The 23,135-nt window shown below is 42.4% G+C and overlaps 1 protein-coding gene across 1 annotated transcript in view; it reads right to left on the bottom strand.

Annotated features, from left to right (window-relative positions):
* Positions 1-410: 410 nt before the first annotated feature.
* abhd18 (abhydrolase domain containing 18) overlaps positions 411-23,135 on the bottom strand; it is a 24,946-nt gene continuing 2,221 nt past the window's right edge. Inside the window, exons 2-14 of the mRNA XM_084085829.1 lie at positions 18,234-18,342; positions 17,119-17,203; positions 15,811-15,911; positions 14,098-14,173; positions 13,345-13,431; positions 11,704-11,729; positions 11,150-11,288; positions 10,924-11,013; positions 10,439-10,540; positions 9,430-9,644; positions 7,760-7,899; positions 4,415-4,577; positions 411-3,353 (exon numbers count right to left, since the gene is read on the bottom strand). Of these exons, the coding sequence (XP_083941955.1) occupies positions 3,293-3,353; positions 4,415-4,577; positions 7,760-7,899; positions 9,430-9,644; positions 10,439-10,540; positions 10,924-11,013; positions 11,150-11,288; positions 11,704-11,729; positions 13,345-13,431; positions 14,098-14,173; positions 15,811-15,911; positions 17,119-17,203; positions 18,234-18,325 (1,377 nt within the window). The 5' untranslated portion in view covers positions 18,326-18,342 and the 3' untranslated portion in view covers positions 411-3,292. The remainder of the gene's footprint in view (positions 3,354-4,414; positions 4,578-7,759; positions 7,900-9,429; positions 9,645-10,438; positions 10,541-10,923; positions 11,014-11,149; positions 11,289-11,703; positions 11,730-13,344; positions 13,432-14,097; positions 14,174-15,810; positions 15,912-17,118; positions 17,204-18,233; positions 18,343-23,135) is intronic.

The following is a 23,135-nucleotide window of genomic DNA, read 5'->3' as shown; positions in this document are numbered from 1 at the left end:
TTATTGGGATACCGGCCTACTCGGGGACCACGCACGTCGGGAACGATGTACGCTAGTCGGGAACGCATGCTACAGATGTGCCACTCCAAAACTTCACACGTTACTGTTCTTTCCCTGATAGTGCCCTGAAAAGGCATTGTTTTCCTCCCTTTTCTGCCCTTAAAATGCACTGTTTTGCCCCTGAAAAGAAGTTGTCACTACACACCCCCGTTTTTCCCTTCAACAGACATCCATATACATGAGAACAAAAGAATGTGTGTTGAACAAGGTGTCAGACTCATTATGAGGCGAAAGGTGATTTGACCAGTTGCTCAAATTAATTAGCATCATAAAAGCAGTGATCACCAAAATAATTCAGCATTTTAAATGCACTTCTTTGTCCCTCTTATTGCCCTGGGAATCCCCTGAAAATGTACTGTCTTGGCGATGGCAGGACATGTGAAGTTTTGAAGTGGCACATCTGTAGTTGGGAATACCTGTTGTACCTACTCGCTGTACCTGTTGTTAAGAGTACCCAGTGTGTTACCTGTTATCACAGTACTAATAGATATTACAATCAATGGGTTATTAGTTATAAAAGAGCACCGCCTACTCGTGAACGATGCAAGTTGGGAATCCCACCACCAGTTTGTGCAATGTCCATTGTACCCAGAGTACCCAGTGTGGAACACTTACCCACTACCATACGACCGATCGACCAAAAGAGAGATATGGGCATCCCTGATGCCGTCAAAAACTGCTGACATCGCGTTAATGACGTACATGGGTATGAATGAGAGACAGATAGATAGACAGACATTTAGTTTACAGACATTTATGCATCTGTATATAACATTAGTTAGCTTTTCACTCATGCCCGTCTTGAGATATTCAAGTAGGAACATTTAGTTTTTAGAGGAGTCTCAGGAACACCTCAGGAGTAAAACAAGAGGCACCTCCGGAGGCTTGTGCTACAAAGCAAATCCTACACACCCAGGATATCGTCTCTTTATCCGTCTTCTCTAAGAATCACAGTCACACTCTGTGGTCACATGACGGTTGGTGGTTAGCCAACTCGTTAAGTCAACCCAGGATTTCCCAATCTAGCTCTGAGCGTGCTCACATGAAGGGGGGCGGGGTGTTTGCGGCAGCAGAGTGGCATATTTCACATGTAAAAAGCAAACTGTGATATCAGACAACTGAGAACAACTCAAACTGATAAGGCTTAAAAGCAACACTGTTGCAGCTGCCAAATGTTGCCAAATGCAGGAAGGCCAGCTGGCACAGATCACTGACTGTGTGAATGTTTAAGTTAATAGGTTTATTATAACGTCCCAAAATACAAGAGGGCCGGTGCCCACTGTGATTGTTTAAAGCCCATTTGGTCTAATACCATATATATGGGTGTGTATCCCTACTTTTGAGCAGGTTACTGAGACAGTGATCAAAAGGAAGTATCTAAACAGAATGGAACAAACCTTACCAGCACCGAGCATCACAGCTGTGGGTATTAAGGGTGTTCACTTTCAGTCAAACATGATTCCACTCCGCCCCTCCCCCTGTTCCTGAGGTAGTCATTGATTTAATGAAACCGAGTTTTCCCCGACGCATGAAAACCTATTGGTCTAGACGGATCGATTGAAAGGCCATCCAGCCAATCACAAACCATTTGACCGGGTCCAGCATGCTAGGTAAACAGTTGAGGTATGGTACAGTCATGTGCATGCATCCACAAATAGGCTCTATGCACAGCAGACATATTGCTAAGAAACTGGGCCTCTTCCTTACTTTCCTTCACAGGTGTTACCAATGATACTAATTAAGGCTCTGTTCCATTCTGGTCAAACAGTCAGGGTGTTGACTCACTGGAAACACTCTGCTACACCAGTGGGTCTCAAAGTGTGGTCCAGGGACCCTCGCGGTTCCTTGAGGGGGTTCCAAATGGACCCTTATGGGTGTGTAACTCTGAGAGTGTCCACTTGGTTCCATTTATACACTCTCCGAGTTATGGGGGTCCTTGAAATTAAACAGTTTGAGGACCGCTGTGCTACACTAAATGGAACAGAGCCTTCATTCTTATCATTGCCTGTGAAGGAATTAAGGAAGAGGCCCAATTTCCAATATGGCTGCTGTGCACAGAGCCTATTATGCTGCTTCAGTCACTTCAAGTCTAGTAGCTACGTCAGTACAGTGACACGGGCTTGCTAGGTGTTCACTTTAGCAATCGTTACAGTTTACATATGAATATTAAAGGCATAGTATGTAGCTTTTCCCTGTGTTTTTTCATAACAAAACAATGAATACTTTTTTGACCCATACTTTACCTCTATACCAGCAGTTATCAGTCACTACAGTAGTGTGGTGGTGTTTACTTAAAGAAACACTGTCCTCTGGCTGTATTTTGGTTGGGTTTGTTTTTGTTTGGTAGACACTGACAGGGATGTTTTTGGGCCGTCTACTAAAACTTACAGTGAAAACACCGAACTACAGTGAGAGGACAGTGTGTTTCTGCAGGTAAACACCACCACACTACTGTAGTGGATGATAACTGCTGATATAGCAGGAAATGATGGGTAAAAAAAAGTATTGTTGTGTTACGTAAACACAGGGGAAAGTTACATAATGTGCCTTTAACCCCGAGTTCCATTATGTCAATGGTACGTTTTTTTGTGTTTACTTTCTAGGATGGGGACATGTAGAAATGCATGGCATTAATTCATTTATTATATTTGGCATTGTATGCAGACTGGAACACACACGCGCACAAAAACACACACACACACACACACACACACACACACACACACACACACACACACACACACACACACACACACACACACACACACACACACACACACACACGCTCCACAAGGGCTCAAACTCAATGGAAAACGTCTAAATACTGCAATTAGTTTGAAGGCCGTTAACAAAACCCAAATCTCCATATAGGTCAAATGAAAGGCAGTTTGTTTTTCTGTGCATGAGTTTAAACATGCCATAAATATCATAATCTATTCATAACTAGAGGTCATATAATCTATTCATCTTTTTTCCTTATAAAAATACCCAAAATGTAATTAGAAGAGGCCAGCATTTTAAACATGTACATTTACTGGCTGGAACTGATGCTAATACAAAATAGGTCAAATTAGCACCCAGCATTTCTAATGCCAAATCCTTCAAGTGAGATGTTCTCTTTTTCTCCAGCCAATCCGGGACAGGGATGACAAGTCACATGGTCTCTGCCGATTGGACCGTAGCCCTGGGGTCACTTCCTGTGAGGGAGGGGTCTTCTCGGAGGTCGCCGTGGCTACGGCGGTGTGTTGGAATACTTGTGAAGATATCTGTCAAAGGCGTCGTAGATGGCCTGCCTGGAGATGACACAATCACACTGGGTTTAGACCAGGGGTCGTCAACAGGGGGTCCGGGACCCCTAGAGGGTCCTCAAGAGTTGGTAAAGGGGGGGCGGCCGATTAACCAGCGCCAATATTTGTCTTTAACTCTTTAACTGGCAGAGTAAAATTGTAATTGTCACCCCATTGCCAGCAAAAACTAGTGTTTTACACCTTTCTGTGAACGCTGTCCGCACGGTGATCCCCTCATTACATGCACATTTGGGGGGGAAAATTTGCTGAACGTGGTAATCCGTTCCATAGTTGCGGCAAGTTGAAAATAGCATGTTTTGCCAAAAATACAAATACACACAACACAGGAGCCAAGATGCAGAATATTTCGCTAATATTTTAACAGGGAAGTGAATGGAGCAGCAAATCTTTGGATCGCTCCTGGTGAACGGGGGGGAAAACGCGTCAACGGCCATGTGGACCAAGTACCAATTGACTCGAAAATGCGTCCATGCAAGTAAAATAGTTAATATATATATATATATATAAACAGCCATTTTTATTATTTTTTTGCCCAATTTTTCGATGAATCTAATGATTTATGGATATCAGTTCAATTTCAGCCGATTATTATTAGTATTTGTTTTGGCCTATCTGTAGATAGAACACTAATCACAGCTTTCTATGTCCATGAGCAAGTGCACTGGTATCCAAGCACAGGTTCATAACTTGTAGATTTGTTAGTTTGTGGGAGAAAACTAGCAGCCAGGGTTCTGCTTGTTGTTTTTATTTTCACATTATTACTGATGCCGAAAAAAACGAACAAAAAAGGGTAATCGGTTCTTGATCGTCCATCGGACTTCCCTATACTCTAAATATCGGCCACCGAAGGAAAACACACAATCGGTCAATCACTACATCTATCCATCTACAGGTTACCTGAACAGGTTCTGTTTAAACAGTTTAAATGTTACGGTTACCTGAACAGGTAGAATGTTGAAGTTACCTGAACAGGTTCTGTTTGAACAGGTAGAATGTTGAGGTTACCTGAACAGGTTCTGTTTGAACAGGTAGAATGTTGAGGTTACCTGAACAGGTTCTGTTTGAACAGGTAGGCACTGATGTGTCCTCCGTTCAGGTACCGGACCTCACATCCAGGCCAGATGTCCTGCAGGCTGAGGACTCCGGTACGAGGGATGTAGGCGTCCTCCTTAGCCTGGACCACGATGATGAGGCTGGGGTCCACGGGAACTGCAAGGAACAAGGGACATTTTAGATTAGCCCATTAAGACCTGAGGCGATTCTTAAAAATGTTTTCTAAATCCTAACAGTTAAAAAAAAAAAAAAAAAACAATCAAAAAAAAAATGTGTTCAAGATTTTTCAAAAATAGCAGATCTACAAGCTCATAGCGTGGCACTTAGTGCCGCGCTATGAGCTTGTATATCTGCTATTTTCGAATAGCCAAAGAAATCTAAAGTGACACAGATGTGTTCCAGGTCTTAATGGGTTAGATTGTAGCCCCCCCCCCCTGCCAATATCCAGGTCCCTTATCCCACATCGTCACCGATGATGAACGCACCGTAATGGTGCAAAATATGCCGTGAACGTCCAAATCTGGCGGATAAAAGCAGCGCAGCACAGGGCACCAACCTTGGGGGCTTCACCAAACGGCGTGAGAAAAAAAACGGCAAAAATCGGAATTTGGAATTTGGAAGCAGACCGTCGTTTTTTTTCCCATTTATTTTGTGCGCACCAAGTCACATCTCCAGGTGCTCTTCTGAGTACTAGACCTAAAAAGTTATGTGCACCCCTGTTTATGTGTAATACCCAAGTGGATCGGCAAAAGACCCTGATCAGGAGAGAAACTTTTGTGATGATTATGCTGGTCTACGATCAGATTACTGCAGCGAAAAAACAAAAAAAGTTGAGCTACGCAATGCTTTCACAGTTTGCGCACCATACAGCACAAGGCAAGCCAGCTGCAGCTGCCAGGCTGATTTGAAAACTCCGACGTGCAATCATGGATTCCTCCGACACCGTTGTCCTCAACCAGGTGAAAGCAAAGCTTTAATCATAAAATGGTCATTGGTCAATAGGTCTGCTATTATTTCATAAAGTCCACCGTTCTGCGCATTATTTATTTATTTTTGTATTGGTTTCATGTGCGCTTTTTTTGAAGGGGTGTCTGTGTCGGGTCTGTAAAATCGCGGAACCAATCGGAACCGGACCAAATTGTCACGGGTCCACTCGGCTCGGTGCCGTTCAATTTTTTTTAAACGGTTCAGAATGGGACCACAATTTAGGGGTACATTTCGGTTTGGTCCGTTTTATTGGACCTGTGAAGAGCTCTACTGTGATCTGTGGTTTATTAATCTGTGCCAGTGAGTCGTTTTATTCTATTTTATTTTAGTGTATCGTCTGGCTGAATGCGGGTCAACGGTGGGCCGTAGACTATGTTTATTGCTCCCGTCTGTGTGTCCGTGTCTCTGTGAAACTTTGAACGCACACCCCCAGAGTGGGCCAAGGGAAAAACTGGCCTCATGGTGGCGCTATAACAGGGCCCTTCACGTTTTGGTCTATAATGCTTGAACCTTAGGTCCTATTTTCCCTGGAGTCCTTGGCACCACTCCCAGTCATGGCTGCCAGTTCCCACCTGATGTTGTGTGGGAGTTCAGACTGCTCCACACCGTACTGAATGACCACTAGATTACATAACGTCCTTAGACTAGGACTTAAATCTAGGATATACAGGTCATTGGGCTTGTTGTATGCACCATAGAGAATGATACGATCTCCCACCATGCAACAGCACATCTCATACATCTTAGACGGTCGTTTCCCCTTGGTCTCAACCTTCTTCCAGGAGAAGGTCTCTGGACTGAATTTCCACAGATCACTGAAGGTCTGGTTCCAGTATTTACCACCACATATGTACAGCTCTCCATTGTAGGCAAAGGCTGAATGATCTATACGTCCTTCTGGAAGAAGCTGTGCAGACGGTGTGTTCAGCCAGCAGTTTGTCTCTGTGTCAAACACTCTGATGGTGTTGTAGTCGTCGTACCCCGGTCCCCCATGGCCCCCAAATACAAACATCTTTGTCCCGATGATGGTGGCAGAGTGACGTGATGAAGTAGGTGGCTGAGCGCCTCTGGTGATAATTACAGACCAGACCATCGTGGTGGTGTCCAACTTGACTGGATACAGTGTATCCAGTCAGCTGGGTCCATCCTCCATGGATAAACATGACCTTCCCCAAGACACAGGCTGAGTGGTTCTCCCTCCCCTCTGGAACAGAGCCAGAAACCTCGGGTTTGGACCATCTGTGGGTGTCCACATCAAATGCATGAAGCACAACGAAGGAACTGGACCCTCTAAAGAGGTAGATGATATCTCCTCATCAGCACGGTCCTGTGGAGATGGCTCTCGGATTTAAGCTCAAGGTGATTTTCTCCTCTTGTAGGTGTTACCGGGGGCAACTTCCTCCAGCGCAAAGACACAGAGTTGAAGACGTGCACGTCCGTCCGAGCTATGTCGTAGAGCCCGTTAAAGGCGTACACATCGTCTCCAACTGCGATAGCGGTATTACCAAATGTTATCGGTGCTCCATTCAGATGTACCGTCCAGTTAAACATGTCTCACGCTCTACTTCGAGTCGGTTTTGGACTGAAATCACGGAGCCCCGTTATGCGCGTTATCACTTATATTGCTTCGTGGCACAAATGTCACGTTAAGTTTCACAAATCCACAAAGCCGATGAGTTGGGTTGGCCAATCGAGGAAATAGATGAGACTGTTGATCTCCTAATATGGCAAATGTAAGCCATGCGCTACACAGCAGACAGTGTGTTTAGCAGTGTTCACAGAAAAGATTCAGAGGAAGATGCTAGGCAGCTGGACTTGTCACAGCTAGATTTCATCCACACTGTACCCTTATCAAGGTGATGGTAAGACGTATTAGGCTATTGTGTGGCGTTCATGTGATCAATATATTATGAATGAATACAGCGACATTGGAGGCTCGTCTATTTTCATCATTATGTGAAACTGTGGCCAACACTGGCAGACACACTGAGGCTAATAATTTAGCTCTAAATACAAGTGATAAGTAAATAAAGATCGGTTGGAATTTGTATCACGTCTATATAATATACATCCAAACAATAGATTGTTTAAAATACACATGTCTTTCTTGTCTTTTATGTGTGATGACAAATGTTGGGCGCATCAATATTTTATTTGAGGTTTGGCAATATTGTAATTGAGTTTGCATGAAGAATAAGGCATTCTAATAACATAATACGAAAGGTTTGAGGCATATAAGTCTGCCTCCGAGCAGACCTGATGGATAGATAGATGGATAGATGGATAGATATAGATAGATAGATGGATGGATAGATGGATGGATAGATGTGCATGCGTGTGATGCTACTAACCAGAGAAGTTGGCCATGTGAGTGCATTCATCCATCACTCCCTTCATGAAGCACAGGGACTCTCTCTGTAAAGACTGCCTGTAAGGAGGGCTCTGGGCTGGGCCGGAGCTCTTCTGATGCCTGGTGTCAGCATGGAGGATGCTAAGAGGACACAAAGCATGGAGGATGCTAAGAGGACACAGAGCATGGAGGATGCTAAGAGGACACAGAGCATGGAGGATGCTAAGAGGACACAGAGCATGGAGGATGCTAACAGCATAGACATATAAAGGTAGACGCCTCCTCCAGCTCTGAGGCACCCTCGGGCACCATTTTGGAGAAGGCAAGCTTCCTGACTACTGGCCAATTACAGCGCGTCTTTTCCGGGACTTGGCAGAATCTAGTTGTATAAAAACATAACAGGATATTTTCATATCATAATCATAACTAGATTCTGACAAGTCCCGCAAGCTTTGAACTGAGCAGATTGGACCTTCCGTTCCAGAGATAATGGCCAAAACATCTTGAAAAAGGCCACTTTCGATTGAGTTTTGGCCATTGTCGCCCGTTTTTCTTAACTCACTGAGTGCCATTAACGTGTTTCACGTGTTTTTACCGCTATGGCGCTGGGTGCCATTAACGTGTTTGACGTGTTTTTGAAAAATTAGCATAAAAATGAAAAAAAACATGTTCAGAACCCAAGATATCATCATCTGAAGATGTGCAGCTCCATCCACTCCTTGTTTAACTTAGAACTGAAAAAGGCTGTATCTCGCTTCCTAAGCACTTTTTGTTTTCTGTGAAAAAAACTCTGGCACTTTTCAGAATCAATTCTGAAATAATTCTGGCAATCCTGGCACTCAATGAGTTAACACATTGCCTGCCAGAGTTTTTTCAGAACAGTCTGTAGCCTCTGCCAGGGTTTTGCCATGATTTTGGTACCTGTTCGCGTAGCCACAGATTTTTTTCCTCCAGTATGATTGATCCCCAGATGGTTTCTAATCACAGATGAGATTCAGGTGTGGTTTCACAAATGTCAACAAGGTCATTTTCAATATAGCTCAAAACCAGTAGTTTTAAACCAAAAAACAAAGTGAATTGTTTGTCCGTTTGAATTTTAACATTGAAGTGAATGGAGCAGCAAATCTTCGAACATTTTTAGCTCCTAATCTGTTCGTAATTCGACAAGGGTTGAAATTATAAAAAAAAACAAAAAAAAAATATATATATATATATATATATTTTTTTTTTTTTTTTTTTTTTTTTTTTTTCCATGACGTATATATACGTCTTTGGCGGACAACAGCTGATAATTAAAAGACGTATATATACGTCATTGGCAGCCATTGTGTTAAATAACACGGGTCGGATGGCGACAAACTATATACCTGAGTAAAGTTGACTTTCAGCTGCATCCAACACATCCAACACATCCACTGCCATTTCTGTCGGCCTTACCGGCCACTAGGGGCAGTTGTACCGTTAGGCCACTAGGGGCAGTTGAAATTTACTTTTTGGGGGGGTAATAGATTTTTTTCTTCACAGAACCCAAGGCTCGGCCGGGCCCGACTAATTAGCATAGATGTTGAGGCCGGCCCGAAAACGTCTGGTCGGGTAAGGTCGGGTTCGGGCAGTATTTGAGAACTCTACCTTACTACAGCCTAACACAAATAACATGGAATCTCTCATTACCGTGGTGTTGTTCCAGATGACAGCAGTGTGTCCAGTCCAGCAGCACCGCGGCCCCCGTCAGACGGTCCACCCATGACCCCTGACCGGTGAGCAGCAGACTGGGCCCCTCGGCCCTTGGGCTCCTTGTCTCTGGTCAGGCCCAGGAGGTGAGCCAGCGAGCCCAGACCGTCCGGCGAGTTCTTCAGCAGGTCCAGACCCATCTTGAAGGAATCAGCCTGAACAGAGAGACATAGACATAACACCTGATTAGTACCTGGCTGATCTCATGGATTCATCCATTATAAGACCGGGAACGCATCTGTGTCATGTTAAGATTTATTGCGCTATTCAAAAATAGCAGATTAGCATTTTTTTTTTAAATCTTGAAGATTTTTGCAAATCTTTGAATATAAATTTTTAAAGCGAACATTTGTAACTCAAATCATTTGACCACCCCCCCGAAGCAAAGATTTAAGTTACAAATATTACTCTGTGGTTGTACCGGTCAGCTCCCAGTACAACAGTATCACACTGTGGTTGTACTGGTCAGCTCCCATGGTTCTAATACAGGGGTCTTCAACGTTTTCAGGCCAAGGACCCCCTAGCTGAGAAAGAGATGAAAGCAGGGACCCCCTCTATATTGTATAAAATTGTTTATTTTTTTACTTGGTCTGCTCTTTTTTTCCTCTAAACCTATACCTCTTTGCCAAAAATAGCAGATCTACAAGCTCACAACGCCTCGCAGCGCGAGGCGTTGTGAGCTTGTAGACCTGCTATTTTTGGCTAACGTTCTCCTAAGAAAAGGGATGCTAGGGTTCAAGTGGTTAATGTAAAAAAAAAAGGTTTTGGCGGACGCCCTGTAGTAACTCTGAGGACCCCCTAGGGGTCACGGACCCCCTGTTGAAGACCCCTGTTCTAATGGACATGTCTGTCTGTGTCTATGTGTTCAGGGCGTTGCTGGAAATGAGCTCTTGCGCTCAGCTAGTATCCTGGATAAATAAAGAAATAAAACAATAAAAAGGAGACCTACCCCACAGTACTCCAACAGGTGGACGATCTCCTCCTCATAGACTGAATTGATGGCATACTGCTTCTCCAGCTGTCTCCAGCTCACCGCTTTACTCAGCACCCCCTGCGCACACACACACACACACACACACACACACACACACACACACACACACACACACACACACACACACACACACACACACACACACACACACACACACACACACACACACACACACACACACACACACACACACACACACACACACACACACACACGGTGTGAATAAACACTGTTCAGGGCTCCAGCTCCAGCAAGTGAACATGTGTCATGTCATGTACAGTGATGTTCAATTCTTGTTTTATTTATACTGTGTGTTCAACCTCTCAGCACACACGTGCACACACGCGCACACACGTGCACACACACACACACACACACACACACACACACACACACAACTGTGGTGAACACAGTGAATAAAGGTTATATAGTTATCTTACTGTGGTGAACACACTGGATGCAGTGGACCAGGAGAGGCAGGGGATCAGAGGGATGGGCTTAGGCCAGTTGGTCACTGCCAGGGACGCCATCTACACACACACACACACACACACACACACACACACACACACACACACACACACACACACACACACACACACACTTCAATTTTCTTTCTGACACAGATTTTATGAATGTAATTGTGTCACTAGAACATCTCCTTACGTATCCTCCCATGGAGATCCCGGTTATTCCTAGTGGCCCGTAGCCCTCTCTCTCTAGCCAATGGAGAAGAGCCGCCGACTCCAGGATCAAAGCCCCGCCCATCACAAAGAGGTCCGACACGTTCTTCAAACTGGAGCGCCTACAATACCCAGCATTCCCACGTTCAACATGACAGCCTACAATTAACTGCAGTACTACAATACCCAGCATTCCCACGTTCAACATGACAGCCTACAATTAACTGCAGTACTACAATACCCACAATTCCCACGTTCAACATGACAGACACATGAACGGGCGAAAATGGTTGCGACCAATGATGATATACATCTATAATATACCATCTCTGTGATATCATTAACTGTAATTACAAAAGGTCCAGAATAAAAATAAGGTTTCCAGCTTTTCCTTTTCACAGATTTGTACACATGTATGTTCATGCATATGCATTTTTGTCAATAAAAAAACATACATCAAACATAAAACCCCAAAATGCTCTGACACACACAGAACTATGTGTCATTTTAAAATAATATAAATATAAGTTGACTTACATTTGGTCTCTGGGTTTCCGATAGCCATGTGAAAGTTAAGTCAAGGAATGGACACAAGACAGTGACAATGGATATAAACTAGTGTACAACTTATTTATAATGCTTAGTGACTAAAACCTTTCAATCAAAACAATATGTATGTGAATACAACATACAGTAAGTAAGGAGGTAGACAACATACTGTAAGTAAGGAGGTAGACAACATACTGTAAGTAAGGAGGTAGACAACATACTGTAAGTAAGGAGGTAGTCTACCTGCTCTTCTATGTGAATACAACATACTGTAAGTAAGGAGGTAGACAACAGTGTGTAGCTTTAGCTGAAGTCAGGACACAGATTATTAATAACTACAATCTTAACCAGTTGAATCCTAGCATCCATATTCTGGGGGGGGGGGGGAAATTCACCAAAAATACGTAGAAAGGAAAACAAACTGTTAACCAAGTACAGAATCCTGAAGAATGTAATAAGAAACCCCAAATGAAAACAGTTGATATACTCTTTCTTCACTAATGTCTAAGATCTGTTTGCATCTGTTTTATACTGTGTATATTTTATTAACGGTATTTATATAGCTGTTAATTTTTTTTTTTTTTAAGTTTTCTTTCATCTTGCATATTTGTCTCCGCCAGGCCGAAAGGCATGGCGAGAGAGTATGTTTTACCCTCCGTCCGTCCTTCCGTCCGTCCGTGTGTGTGTCCTGTCTGTGTGTTACCAAATCTCCGGCACCGTTGGCCCGGTCGCTCCGAAACTGTGCACACACACTCCCTGGATGCCAATTCAGAACGTCTGCCCCAATTTGTTCACATGGGCCTGTTATAGCGCCACCAGGAGGCCGATTTGTGAAAAACCCATTTTTTTTTACATTACTCCTACAGATTTTATCCAAACGTCATGCAAATCGGTACACAGTATCTCTATAGTCATGTGATCAACACGGATCTGTCTGATTTCCCATATTCCATCCTCATTGCCTATGGTTGGCTTCCAAAGTTTGCAGGATTGGTCCGTTTTGAACAAAATGCCTCAAATCATGAACGCAGTTTGCAATTTCCGTGAAATTTCACACGCACATTCCCACTAGGCCGAGGAAGAAATGCCACCCTTTTCACATTGGCCTGTTATAGCCCCACCAGCAGGTCTAATTTAGCAAAACACATTTTTGGAACAAAATGCCTCAAATCATGAATGCAGTGTCTGATTGCCGTGAAAGGCCTAAGAACAAATGGCACCCTTTTCACATTGGCCTATTAGTGCCACCAGGAGGCCACAATAATCTACCTGACCTGGCGGAGACCTGTGCTCCGAGGAGCACTTTTTCTAGTTGATTATAGATTTTGTTTGTCTTTTCATTCAACACAGTGTAGACAAGGGCCTGCCCTCAATTCATTCAAGACAACAAAACACCATCTATAACCTCATAACGTGTCGCATTTGTGAGCTTGTAGATCTGCTATTTTCAGAATAAATCTAGCTTCAGTTAACCACTGACGCCCAATTTATACTTCAGCGTACGACAGCGTCGCATCGTGAGGATATAGACCAAAGTGATGAAATTAACACTCAGGATTTGACAGTAAAGGATATAATAAGGGTGTTACAGTATAAAGGATATAATAAGGGTGTTACAGTATAAAGGATATAATAAGGGTTCTCCAGCAGCAGTGAAGCCATGGCCGTCTCTTTGATCATGGGTCTGGCCATCAGGGTCCGTCTGCGCCAGAAATACTGCACACATTATATAACATAATGTTATTACACTATAAATACTGTACACACACATAACAACATAGCCGATCTACAAGCTCACAATGCGTCACAGCGCGCTGCATGGTGAGATTGTAGATCTGCTATTTTCAGAGTGCAACATCCGAGCGCAACCCAAACATAAAATAACTTGTCTTTGGCCTGGCTCAATGTAGCCTGACAGCGCGTCGCAAGTTCGACTCCCGATCCCGGCTGCCTTTGCTGCATGTCTCTCCCCTTCTCTCTCCCCATTTCCTGTCAGCCTGAGCCTACTGTCAAATAAAGGCATAAAAGCCCCCAAAAAATAATAAAATGACTTATCTTTTAGTTAGTCTCTTCTCCACTAGCCCCTCCCTGACATTATAGTCTAGTTTGTATTTGTTTAAGAAATTGTCAATATATTTAGTCTTAGTTTTAGTCATCATAGCTGAGTTTTTATGTAGTTTTTATGTAGTTTTCGTCAGTGGAAAAAGGTAGTCGACCAACATTTTTCGTCATAGTTTTAGTCGACGAAATCAACACTGCTTATAAGGGACCTAAAGGAACATAAAGAAAATGGATCCTTGAGCTCACAGGCCAAGCATTGGAGAGCAGCTAACATGGGTGTGATATGTTCACGGTGTGTTTGTGTTACGATGCAGATCTTACATGGTCTCCAGTCCCGGCCAGGTGGATGCATACTGGTCTGTTCTTCTTCCACGTCTTAGGAACTATGAACTGGAACCTGCAACACACAGTGAGCACACATGGTGTTACTTCCAAGGACGCCTTCAGGTCCGTTTGGTGCCTAACTATCACTCATTTTAAAAGCTGGGGATCTCTTGGAGTACACCACACTGAGAACCAGAGGCCTATCTTTTCTTTCTTTGAAACGTTCCTTTTCTGCGTTTGTCTTTGCTCCCCTCCTTTTTCCTGAAGACAACAAATAATGGAGCTTTGCAAAAACTCATTTCACCCACTTCTTCACACCTGTAAAGCTCTGATGTGACAATAATAACATTGATTCTGATCCTGCTTGTGATTCTGTGTCTATCTGAAAGTAATAACATACATCGTTTCATGTGTTTCATTAAAACCGGGAACGCATGCGTGTTACCACTTAAACCATTATTTAATACTTTGGCTATTCAAAAATAGAAGATCTACAAGCTCATAGCGCGGCACTGAGTGCCGCGCTATGAGCTTGTAGATCTGCTATTTTTGAAAAATCGTAAATATTTGTGCAAATCTTTGAATATATGTATATTTTTAAAGCAACTAAAATCTTTGCTTCTGGGGGGTCCCTGGAATATTTTGAGATGGTGTCCGTGGCCAAATACATATCATTTTTGGGGGTCCTTGATATGAAAAGGTTTGAGAACCACTGATAATATAGCAACAGATTTAAAAAAGAAAATCTGTTTCAGACGTGTGTGTGGAATCGGCCAAATTGCTTTTTTTTATCCATTATTTTTCAGAAACTCTGCTTAAGGTGCCAGCATGGACAGCTGTTGTAAAGTTAAACTCATGCTGGCACACAGAAACACCTGAATGAAAAACATTCCATGTTATCAGCAGCTGTGTTTACCTGTCAAAATGCCTGCCACCGTGAAAAGGCTCCATTGTGTACCTTCTAACACCATAACAGTCAGGCCGATAAGAAGAAAGGGTAGAGACTATACGCCATGTTGAACCTTGGGTTGTATGAATACCTGGCTATGATATATTAAGACCAACTAGTATTCATTGCTTCTATGATTGAGGAACCAGAGGTAGTGACTCATTGATTCATTCTCTCATTTTATGTTGAAAAGGGTCAATAAAAAGCAGAGCGAACACTGGTCCTGTGAAACTGTCTGCGGTCATGGCGCGCGCGCGCACACACACACACACACACACACACACACACACACACACACACACACACACACACACACACACACGCGCCAAAGTTTAACAGTCTTAGGTTTTTATCTGTGATGACAGGGTTGAATGAAAGGCTGAACTTGAAACAACTGTAAATACATTTCTCTGAACCTTCCCCAAACTAATTCCTCCGAAGGTCAGTTCACTTCATTTTCTGTTCAAACCACGTGAGACGCTCATTCAAAAGCATCAACGAGCTTGTAGATCTGCTCCTTTTGATGCTTTTGTGTGACGCTGTAAGCATGATCGAGCAGGGCGTTCAATTTACGAAAAAAAAAAGTTAAAATATGGAGATGATAGATAGAGCAACGATATGGTACTCAGTGGTAGTGTGGTGTGGTGGGGTTGATATGGTACTCAGTGGTAGTGTGGTGTGGTGTGGTTGATACCTGGCTTTAACAGACTCTGGTGTATTCAGTGGTAGTGTGGTGTGGTGTGGTGTGGTGTGGTTGATACCTGGCTTTAACAGACTCTGGTGGAAGGATCCCAGGGACCAGGTCTTCCAGAGGAGAGATGAAGTAGCCCTCATGGATGAGACAGTCTGACTGCTCCTCTGTCTGGGAACATCAACAATGAGTATTATTACAATGTTAATGTTGTTACCTTCAGCTGTGTTCACCTGTCTTTAATGTCTGCTGTGACAATGGTCTGTTGGAGAACCTTGAACAGTAGCAGCTACAAGAACAGTCATTATGTTAGTTACTCGGTTTATGTTACGGTAGCTTTGATCCAGTGGCTCTACCAGAAAGACTTTTAAAATCAGTGGCAATACATACATGAGGACAAGACAGACAATCAGATGAAAGATTAGCAGCATTTGATGTGATAATCTTTCCCATATTGTCACTGTCGGGCAGAAACCTTTTTTTGTCTCTGAGTTTCGAAGTTCCATGTTTTTTCATCAATTAAAAGGTAGGGTAAGTGATTTACTTGTGTTAAAATAAGGGTTAAATATCTCTATACTGTGATAGTACTCATTGCTATAGAGTGTTTGTTCCATAAATGTCCGTTTAGCTCTAGCTCTTTATTAAACAGAAAATGCATTTTCAGTCCTCTCTCCTGATTGGCTTAAATTGTGTCACCTACCTGAACATGTACTATTATTATGTCTACTATTCTGTTTACTAAAGAGCTGGAGAGACCCCTGTGACCGAACAAACGCTCTGTAGCAATGATTACTATCAGAATATAGTACTTTAACCTTTTAACAACATATCACTTACCCTAACTTTAAATCCCTACTTCATCATACAAGAGTGTCGCACAATAGTAGTGAAAATAGCAGATCTGCAAGCTCACAACGCTGCTCAAACGATGCGAGGCATTGTGAGCTTGTAGATCAGCTTTTTTCACTATTTTCAAAGGTCGACGGAAATGGCAGTGGATGTGTTGGATGCAGCTCAAACTTTACTCAGGTATCTAGTTTGTCGCCGTCTGACCTTCCCAGCCCGTGTTATTAAAGATAAATGGGCGACAATGGCCGAACGCAATCGAAAATTAGCGAAAGTGTCCGTTTTCAAGATGTTTTGGTCATTATCTCTGGAACTGAAGGTCCAATTTGCTCAGTTCGAAGCTTGTTGGATGTGTGACTTTGAGGACATAAAGCAAATAATTACAACTTTTCGGGTTTTTGGGCCTAAAAGAATGGTAATTGTTCAGGCCTGTTGAAAACTAGAAGTAACGGTTTTTGACAGGTTTCCACCTGACGGGACGATTATGCGGAGACAGACAGACAGACAGACAGACAGACAGACAGACAGATACCTTGTTTATGTAGACAGGATAGTCTTTGGGGACCAGGTCCTTACACCTCTCTCTGTCACCAATGATCTTACGGAACTCAAAGATTCTGCAGAATTACACAAACAAACAAACAAACAAACAAACACACAGTAAGCAGCTCATTAATGAAGTAGTCATAGAATATTTATCTCCACTATTAACACTCCCCTGATGGTTGCTAATCACGGGGGGGTTCACTGTGCTTCCGCGAAAAGAAAGAACATTTCATCACGACCCCCCGTTCGCTTGTTAAAGGCCGTTGAAAATAGCATGTCTCGTCAAAAATACATTAAAACACACAGGAGGCGAGATACATCTTTCTCTGCTTGGTTGTTTTTTTCTGCGTTTTTGGTAAGAACAAGCTATATTCAACAGCCAATAACTAAAGAACGGAGAGTCGCGGTGACACGTTTTTTCCCCGCGATGGAAGAAGAGACACTCCTCCGTCTTTTGCCACACTCTGTGTGTCGATCGTCATGGAGCGAAATATTATGTGACTTCATTTATTTCCTGTGGGCAGTCAATGAGTTAAGGGTTTTGCCAATTATATGGGAGCCCACATGGTATATCCTCACGGCCCGCCATTGGGCCCCGGACCACAGGTTCGTAGATAAGACACTGAACGCCTAATTGGTGCCTTGTATGGTTTCCTCTGCTGTCGGTGAGACAATAACTGCGTTTCCATCAACAACAAAAAAAGCGCATTTTGCATTTTGCGCATACACCACTGAATGGAAACACTTTAAAATTCAAACAAAAAACCTTCATATTTCACAAAAAAACACTTTTGCGCTTGAAGGGGCTGGATTTTGGGGCATGAACTATCTCCCAAGAATCATATTTTATCAGTGGATGGAAACGGGCAAAAGTTCGCTTCATATTTTCGAAACGGCTTGATGGAAACACAATGTATGTGTGTGTGTGTGTGTGTGTGTGTGTGTGTGTGTGTGTGTGTGTGTGTGTGTGTGTGTGAATGTGTGAATGTGAGAATGTAATGCACATTGTAAAGTTCTTTGTATAAAGGTGCTATATAACATGCACCACGTATACAGCATGTCATGTTAGTTTGTGTTGTTGTGTTGTTGTGTTCCTCTGACCTCTTGAGGTCCTCCGGCTTCCCCCATCCCTGGATGAAGAGCTTAGTGAGGAGCAGCCGTCTGTAGATCAAATCCAGCCGACTCACACCCATGGACCAGCAGCTGGCATCTAAACGCGTACACACACACACACACCATTAATTCAACAGGGGGTCCTCAGAGTTACTACTACTAGGGGGGCCGCCAAATCTTTAGGAACTTTTTATTTACATTAACCACTTGAACCCTAGCATCCCATATTCTGAGGGGAACATTAACCGAAAATAGCCGATCTACAAGCTACAACGCCGTGGTGAGCTTGTAGATCGGCTATTTTCGGCAATGCGGTATGGTGAAAAAAAGAGCAGACACGTGCTCTAAGTCATTGGTTCTCAAAGTGGGGTCCGAGGACCCCCAGGGGTACTTGAGGGGGTTCCAGGGGGTCCCCAGCTAAATGATGGACAGGGACCAAATGGACCCTTATGGGTCTGTAACTCTGAGAGTGTACAAATGGAACCAAATGGACCCTTATGGGTCTGTAACTCTGAGAGTGTACAAATGGAACCAAATGGACCCGTTAGGGTCCATTTGGTTCCATTTGTACACTCTCAGAGTTAAATTAACATTGATTTTACAATATGAATTGGGGTCCCAGAGACATACATGCCATTAAATGGGGGTCCGTAGCCTAATGCATGTCAAACTGGGGGTCCTTTAAATTAAAATGGTTGAGAATCACTGCTAGAGCCGTAACAAATCATCTTCTCTTATGGGGGTCCCTGGCTTATCTTTTCAAATGGTGGTCCGCGGTCTAATAAGCGTCTATTTGGGGGTCCTTGGCACGAAAAAGTTTGAGAACCACTGCTCTAAGTTGCCTATTGAGGGTTTAGGTGGTTAACTGTCTGAACATACACATGAATCCAACACAACACTGATGACAGTGTCTGTCAAACAAGTCTATGAAACTATCTATGAAAAAGTTTAATCTACAACACCATTTTATACAATAATATGTAGTGGGGGGTCCCTGCTTCATCTCTCTCTCAGCTAAGGGGTCCTTGGGCTGAAAAAAAGACCCCTGCCTGAAAATAATTATTTATAGAGCACCTTATTGAACCAAGGTCTTCACACACACAGAATACATCAAATAATAAATGTAATACAATTCAAAACCACATGACCTTCACAGAGAGGAAAAGACGAGGAAATAAAAGCATAAAGCGTCCAGTAAAATGTTATGAAAGAAGCATCAGATGTTCAGACATGCAGGGGGAAGGAAGGCTGCTTTAATCTAAGGCTGACATGCAGAATGAATGACTGACACACATCTGAACCTGACAGGTCACCTGATAGTTTTATACAACTACATTCTGACTAGAAGTCCCGGAAAAGACGCGCTGAGATTGGCCAGTAGTCACTTTGAGTGGCAGTCGGGGCAAACTCTCGCCCCCCAAAACATGATATAGGATTCTGTGTCATCGGTAGGCTGTATGTCATAAAGGTTGTGTGGAACACAAACACACAGACAGTGTGATTGTTAACAACACACATAAGTACAGTGTCAGTGGGAAAGACATTTCTGCTTTCATAACATTGTTCTGTAATGTTATGTAATGTAATGTAATGTACCGTAATGTATGTCCTTTTGCTCTGCTCTCTGCTGTTACATGTCCTCTCTCTACCTCACATGTCTGTTAATGTCAAACCTGTTACTTTTCAGGGTTCTGATTTACAAATAGCTAAAAAATAGCCGATCTACAAGCTCAAACAGAGTCACATTTTGAGCTTGTAGATCGGCTATTTTTGCTACTTTTATGTGACACTGTAGTATGACGAAGTAGGATTAATTTAGGGGGAAAAAACATAAGAAGTTAAAATATGAAGATTAGAGGTTCCTGCCGACAGCAACAATTTGTAATGTAATGTTACTGAATGTCATTGTGTTATACATACAGAACCTTTACATAATACATGGTAATAGCAGACAGCATTGATCTCTGCTGTTACCATTTATTATATTTCTGTATGTCCAATGTCAGACACATTATGAAACGTTACATAACACATGGTAACAGCAGAGATCAATGCTGTCTGTTGTTACCATGTGTTATGTAATGTTTCTGTATGTCCTTTTGTTATGCTGTCTGCTGTTACCATGACACAACAGCAACCATTCAGTATGAACTGAAGTCAGACACAACAGAAACCATTCAATATGAACTGAAGTCAGACACAACAGCAACCATTCAATATGAACTGAAGTCAGACACAACAGAAACCATTCAATATGAACTGAAGTCAGACACAACAGAAACCATTCAATATGAACTGAAGTCAGACACAACAGCAACCATTCAATATGAACTGAAGTCAGACACAGAAACCATTCAATATGAACTGAAGTCAGACACAACAGATAACATTCAATATGAACTGAAGTCAGACACAACAGAAACCATTCAATATGAACTGAAGTCAGACACAACAGATAGCATTCAATATGAACTGAAGTCAGACACAACAGAAACCATTCAATATGAACTGAAGTCAGACACAACAGAAACCATTCAATATGAACTGAAGTCAGACACAACAGAAACCATTCAATATGAACTGAAGTCAGACACAACAGAAACCATTCAATATGAACTGAAGTCAGACACAACAGCAACCATTCAATATGAACTGAAGTCAGACACAACAGCAACCATTCAATATGAACTGATGTCAGACACAACACAAACCATTCAATATGAACTGAAGTCAGACACAACAGAAACCATTCAATATGAACTGAAGTCAGACACAACAGAAACCATTCAATATGAACTGAAGGCAGACACAACAGAAACCATTCAACAACATGAACCGATGTCAGACACAACTAAACCAGTGGTCCGGGGACCACCAGTGGTCCTTGAGGGGGTTCCAGGTGGTCCCCAGCTAAATGATGAAGAGTTGGTAACCAAATGGAGAGTTAAATTATTGTTAAACATCTGACTGCATTATTTAATTTCCAAGAAGTCTAACACAATTAGAGAATGTAGAAGAATTGTTATTTTGATCAACATTTGCCTGTTATCTCTCTTATGGTACCACATCAATACAGGATGGAATTGTGGACAATCGTTTCCAACGACAAAAAAATATTCTACGTTTTGGGTCTCAGAGGCTAAATCTCATCAAATGGTGGTTCCGTGGCTCAAATGACGAATAAATAATGGACCTTGTATAATAAAGAAATACATCACATGGATGCAACTGGGACGCATCTATCAAACCATCTATCAAACCAGCCTATAGTTCTTGCAAAACAAACATCTCTCACTCATAGAAAGACAACGTGCATCAACAACATTCTATTTTCTCCATCAAGTCACAACACAGTAACCCTACAAAGCCAAAGTGCAGTAACTACTAACTGGGGAATAAACAATTAGTGTAATATCACTTATAAGAAGATATCTCATTTGGATGACCAGTTGAATCACTTTAAAGGGCAAGACCACTTTGGTAGAGGTTAGGGTTGTGTAGTTACCTTGCCATGATGTAATTCCAAAGGTGGGCAAGAAATCTAAAATAATTGCTCCATTGATTAGAAATTGATAATTCAAAATATGCTCCTCATTGACTTACATTGTACGGTAAAACTGCTCTCAAAGTCACTCTTTTAGCACAAAACCGAACGCAAACAAAGTTGATTCAGACAATATAGAGCATCACCAAACCCAGTACTGTTTTTTTTTTTTTATAAAAATGTCAACTTCCTGTTCATTTTGCCATTTTTAATAAGTAGAAAACCCGGACTGGATCTTCAAATAGTAAAATCAACAGGAAGTTGACATTTTTATTAAAAAAAACAAACAGTACTGGCTTTGGTGATGCTCTATATTGTCTGAATCAGCTATATTTGGGTTCATGTATGTGCTAAAAGAGTGACTTTTAGAGCTGTTTTACCGTACAATGTAAGTCAATGAGGAGCATATTTTGAATTATCAATTTCTAATCAATGGAGCAATTATTTTTGATTTCTTGCCCACCTTTGGAGTTACATCATGGCAAGGTAACTACACAACCCAAACCTCTACCAAAGTGGTCTTCAGTGATGTCTTTTTTTTCGTAGTTACTGCACTTTGGCTTTGTAGGCTACACCAGATGTACTTCAATACCCAGAATGCCTCAGAACACATGACCGTCACCTGCCCCTGGCTTATATAAAAGCAACATTTTCCATGTTGTCTGTCTGTGCATGTAGTGTGTACTCAGTGACCCTGGCAGAATGTCATGATGACCTACTTTTAAAGAACAACCCTGACATGTTTAACATACTAACCCAGTGTACACAATGTACCCCCCCCCCCCCACACACACACACACACACACACACACACACACACACACACACACACACACACACACACACACACACACACACACACACACACACACACACACACACACACACACACACACACACACACACACACAATACAGTATGTAACCATACAAAAGTATATAACACAATATATATAAAACCATAAACACAATATACCATACACACAAAAGTAATACACAATGTAACCTTACGTGCACAGCATGCACACAACATGTAACCATATACACACACAAAGTGTACACACATATACACACACAATGTGTACACACACCATATGGTAACCATGCATGTCTCTTTAAATCTGACTCATTCTGCTTGGACAATTTCTTGTCCGTTTTGTTTTTCATTTATGTAACTAAAGTAACTGTGTAACATTGTTCAGAATATAACCATGTACACAATATGTAACCACACACACACACACACACACACACACACACACACACACACACACACACACACACACACACACACACACACACACACACACACACACACACACACACACACACACACACTATGTAACC

The sequence above is a fragment of the Gymnoscopelus microlampas genome (assembly GCF_963454915.1).
Source record: "Gymnoscopelus microlampas genome assembly, chromosome: 18".
In the NCBI taxonomy this organism is placed as follows: Eukaryota; Metazoa; Chordata; class Actinopteri; order Myctophiformes; family Myctophidae; genus Gymnoscopelus; species Gymnoscopelus microlampas.
Note: the sequence above shows the minus strand (reverse complement) of the source record. Positions and strands in the feature narration are given on the sequence as shown.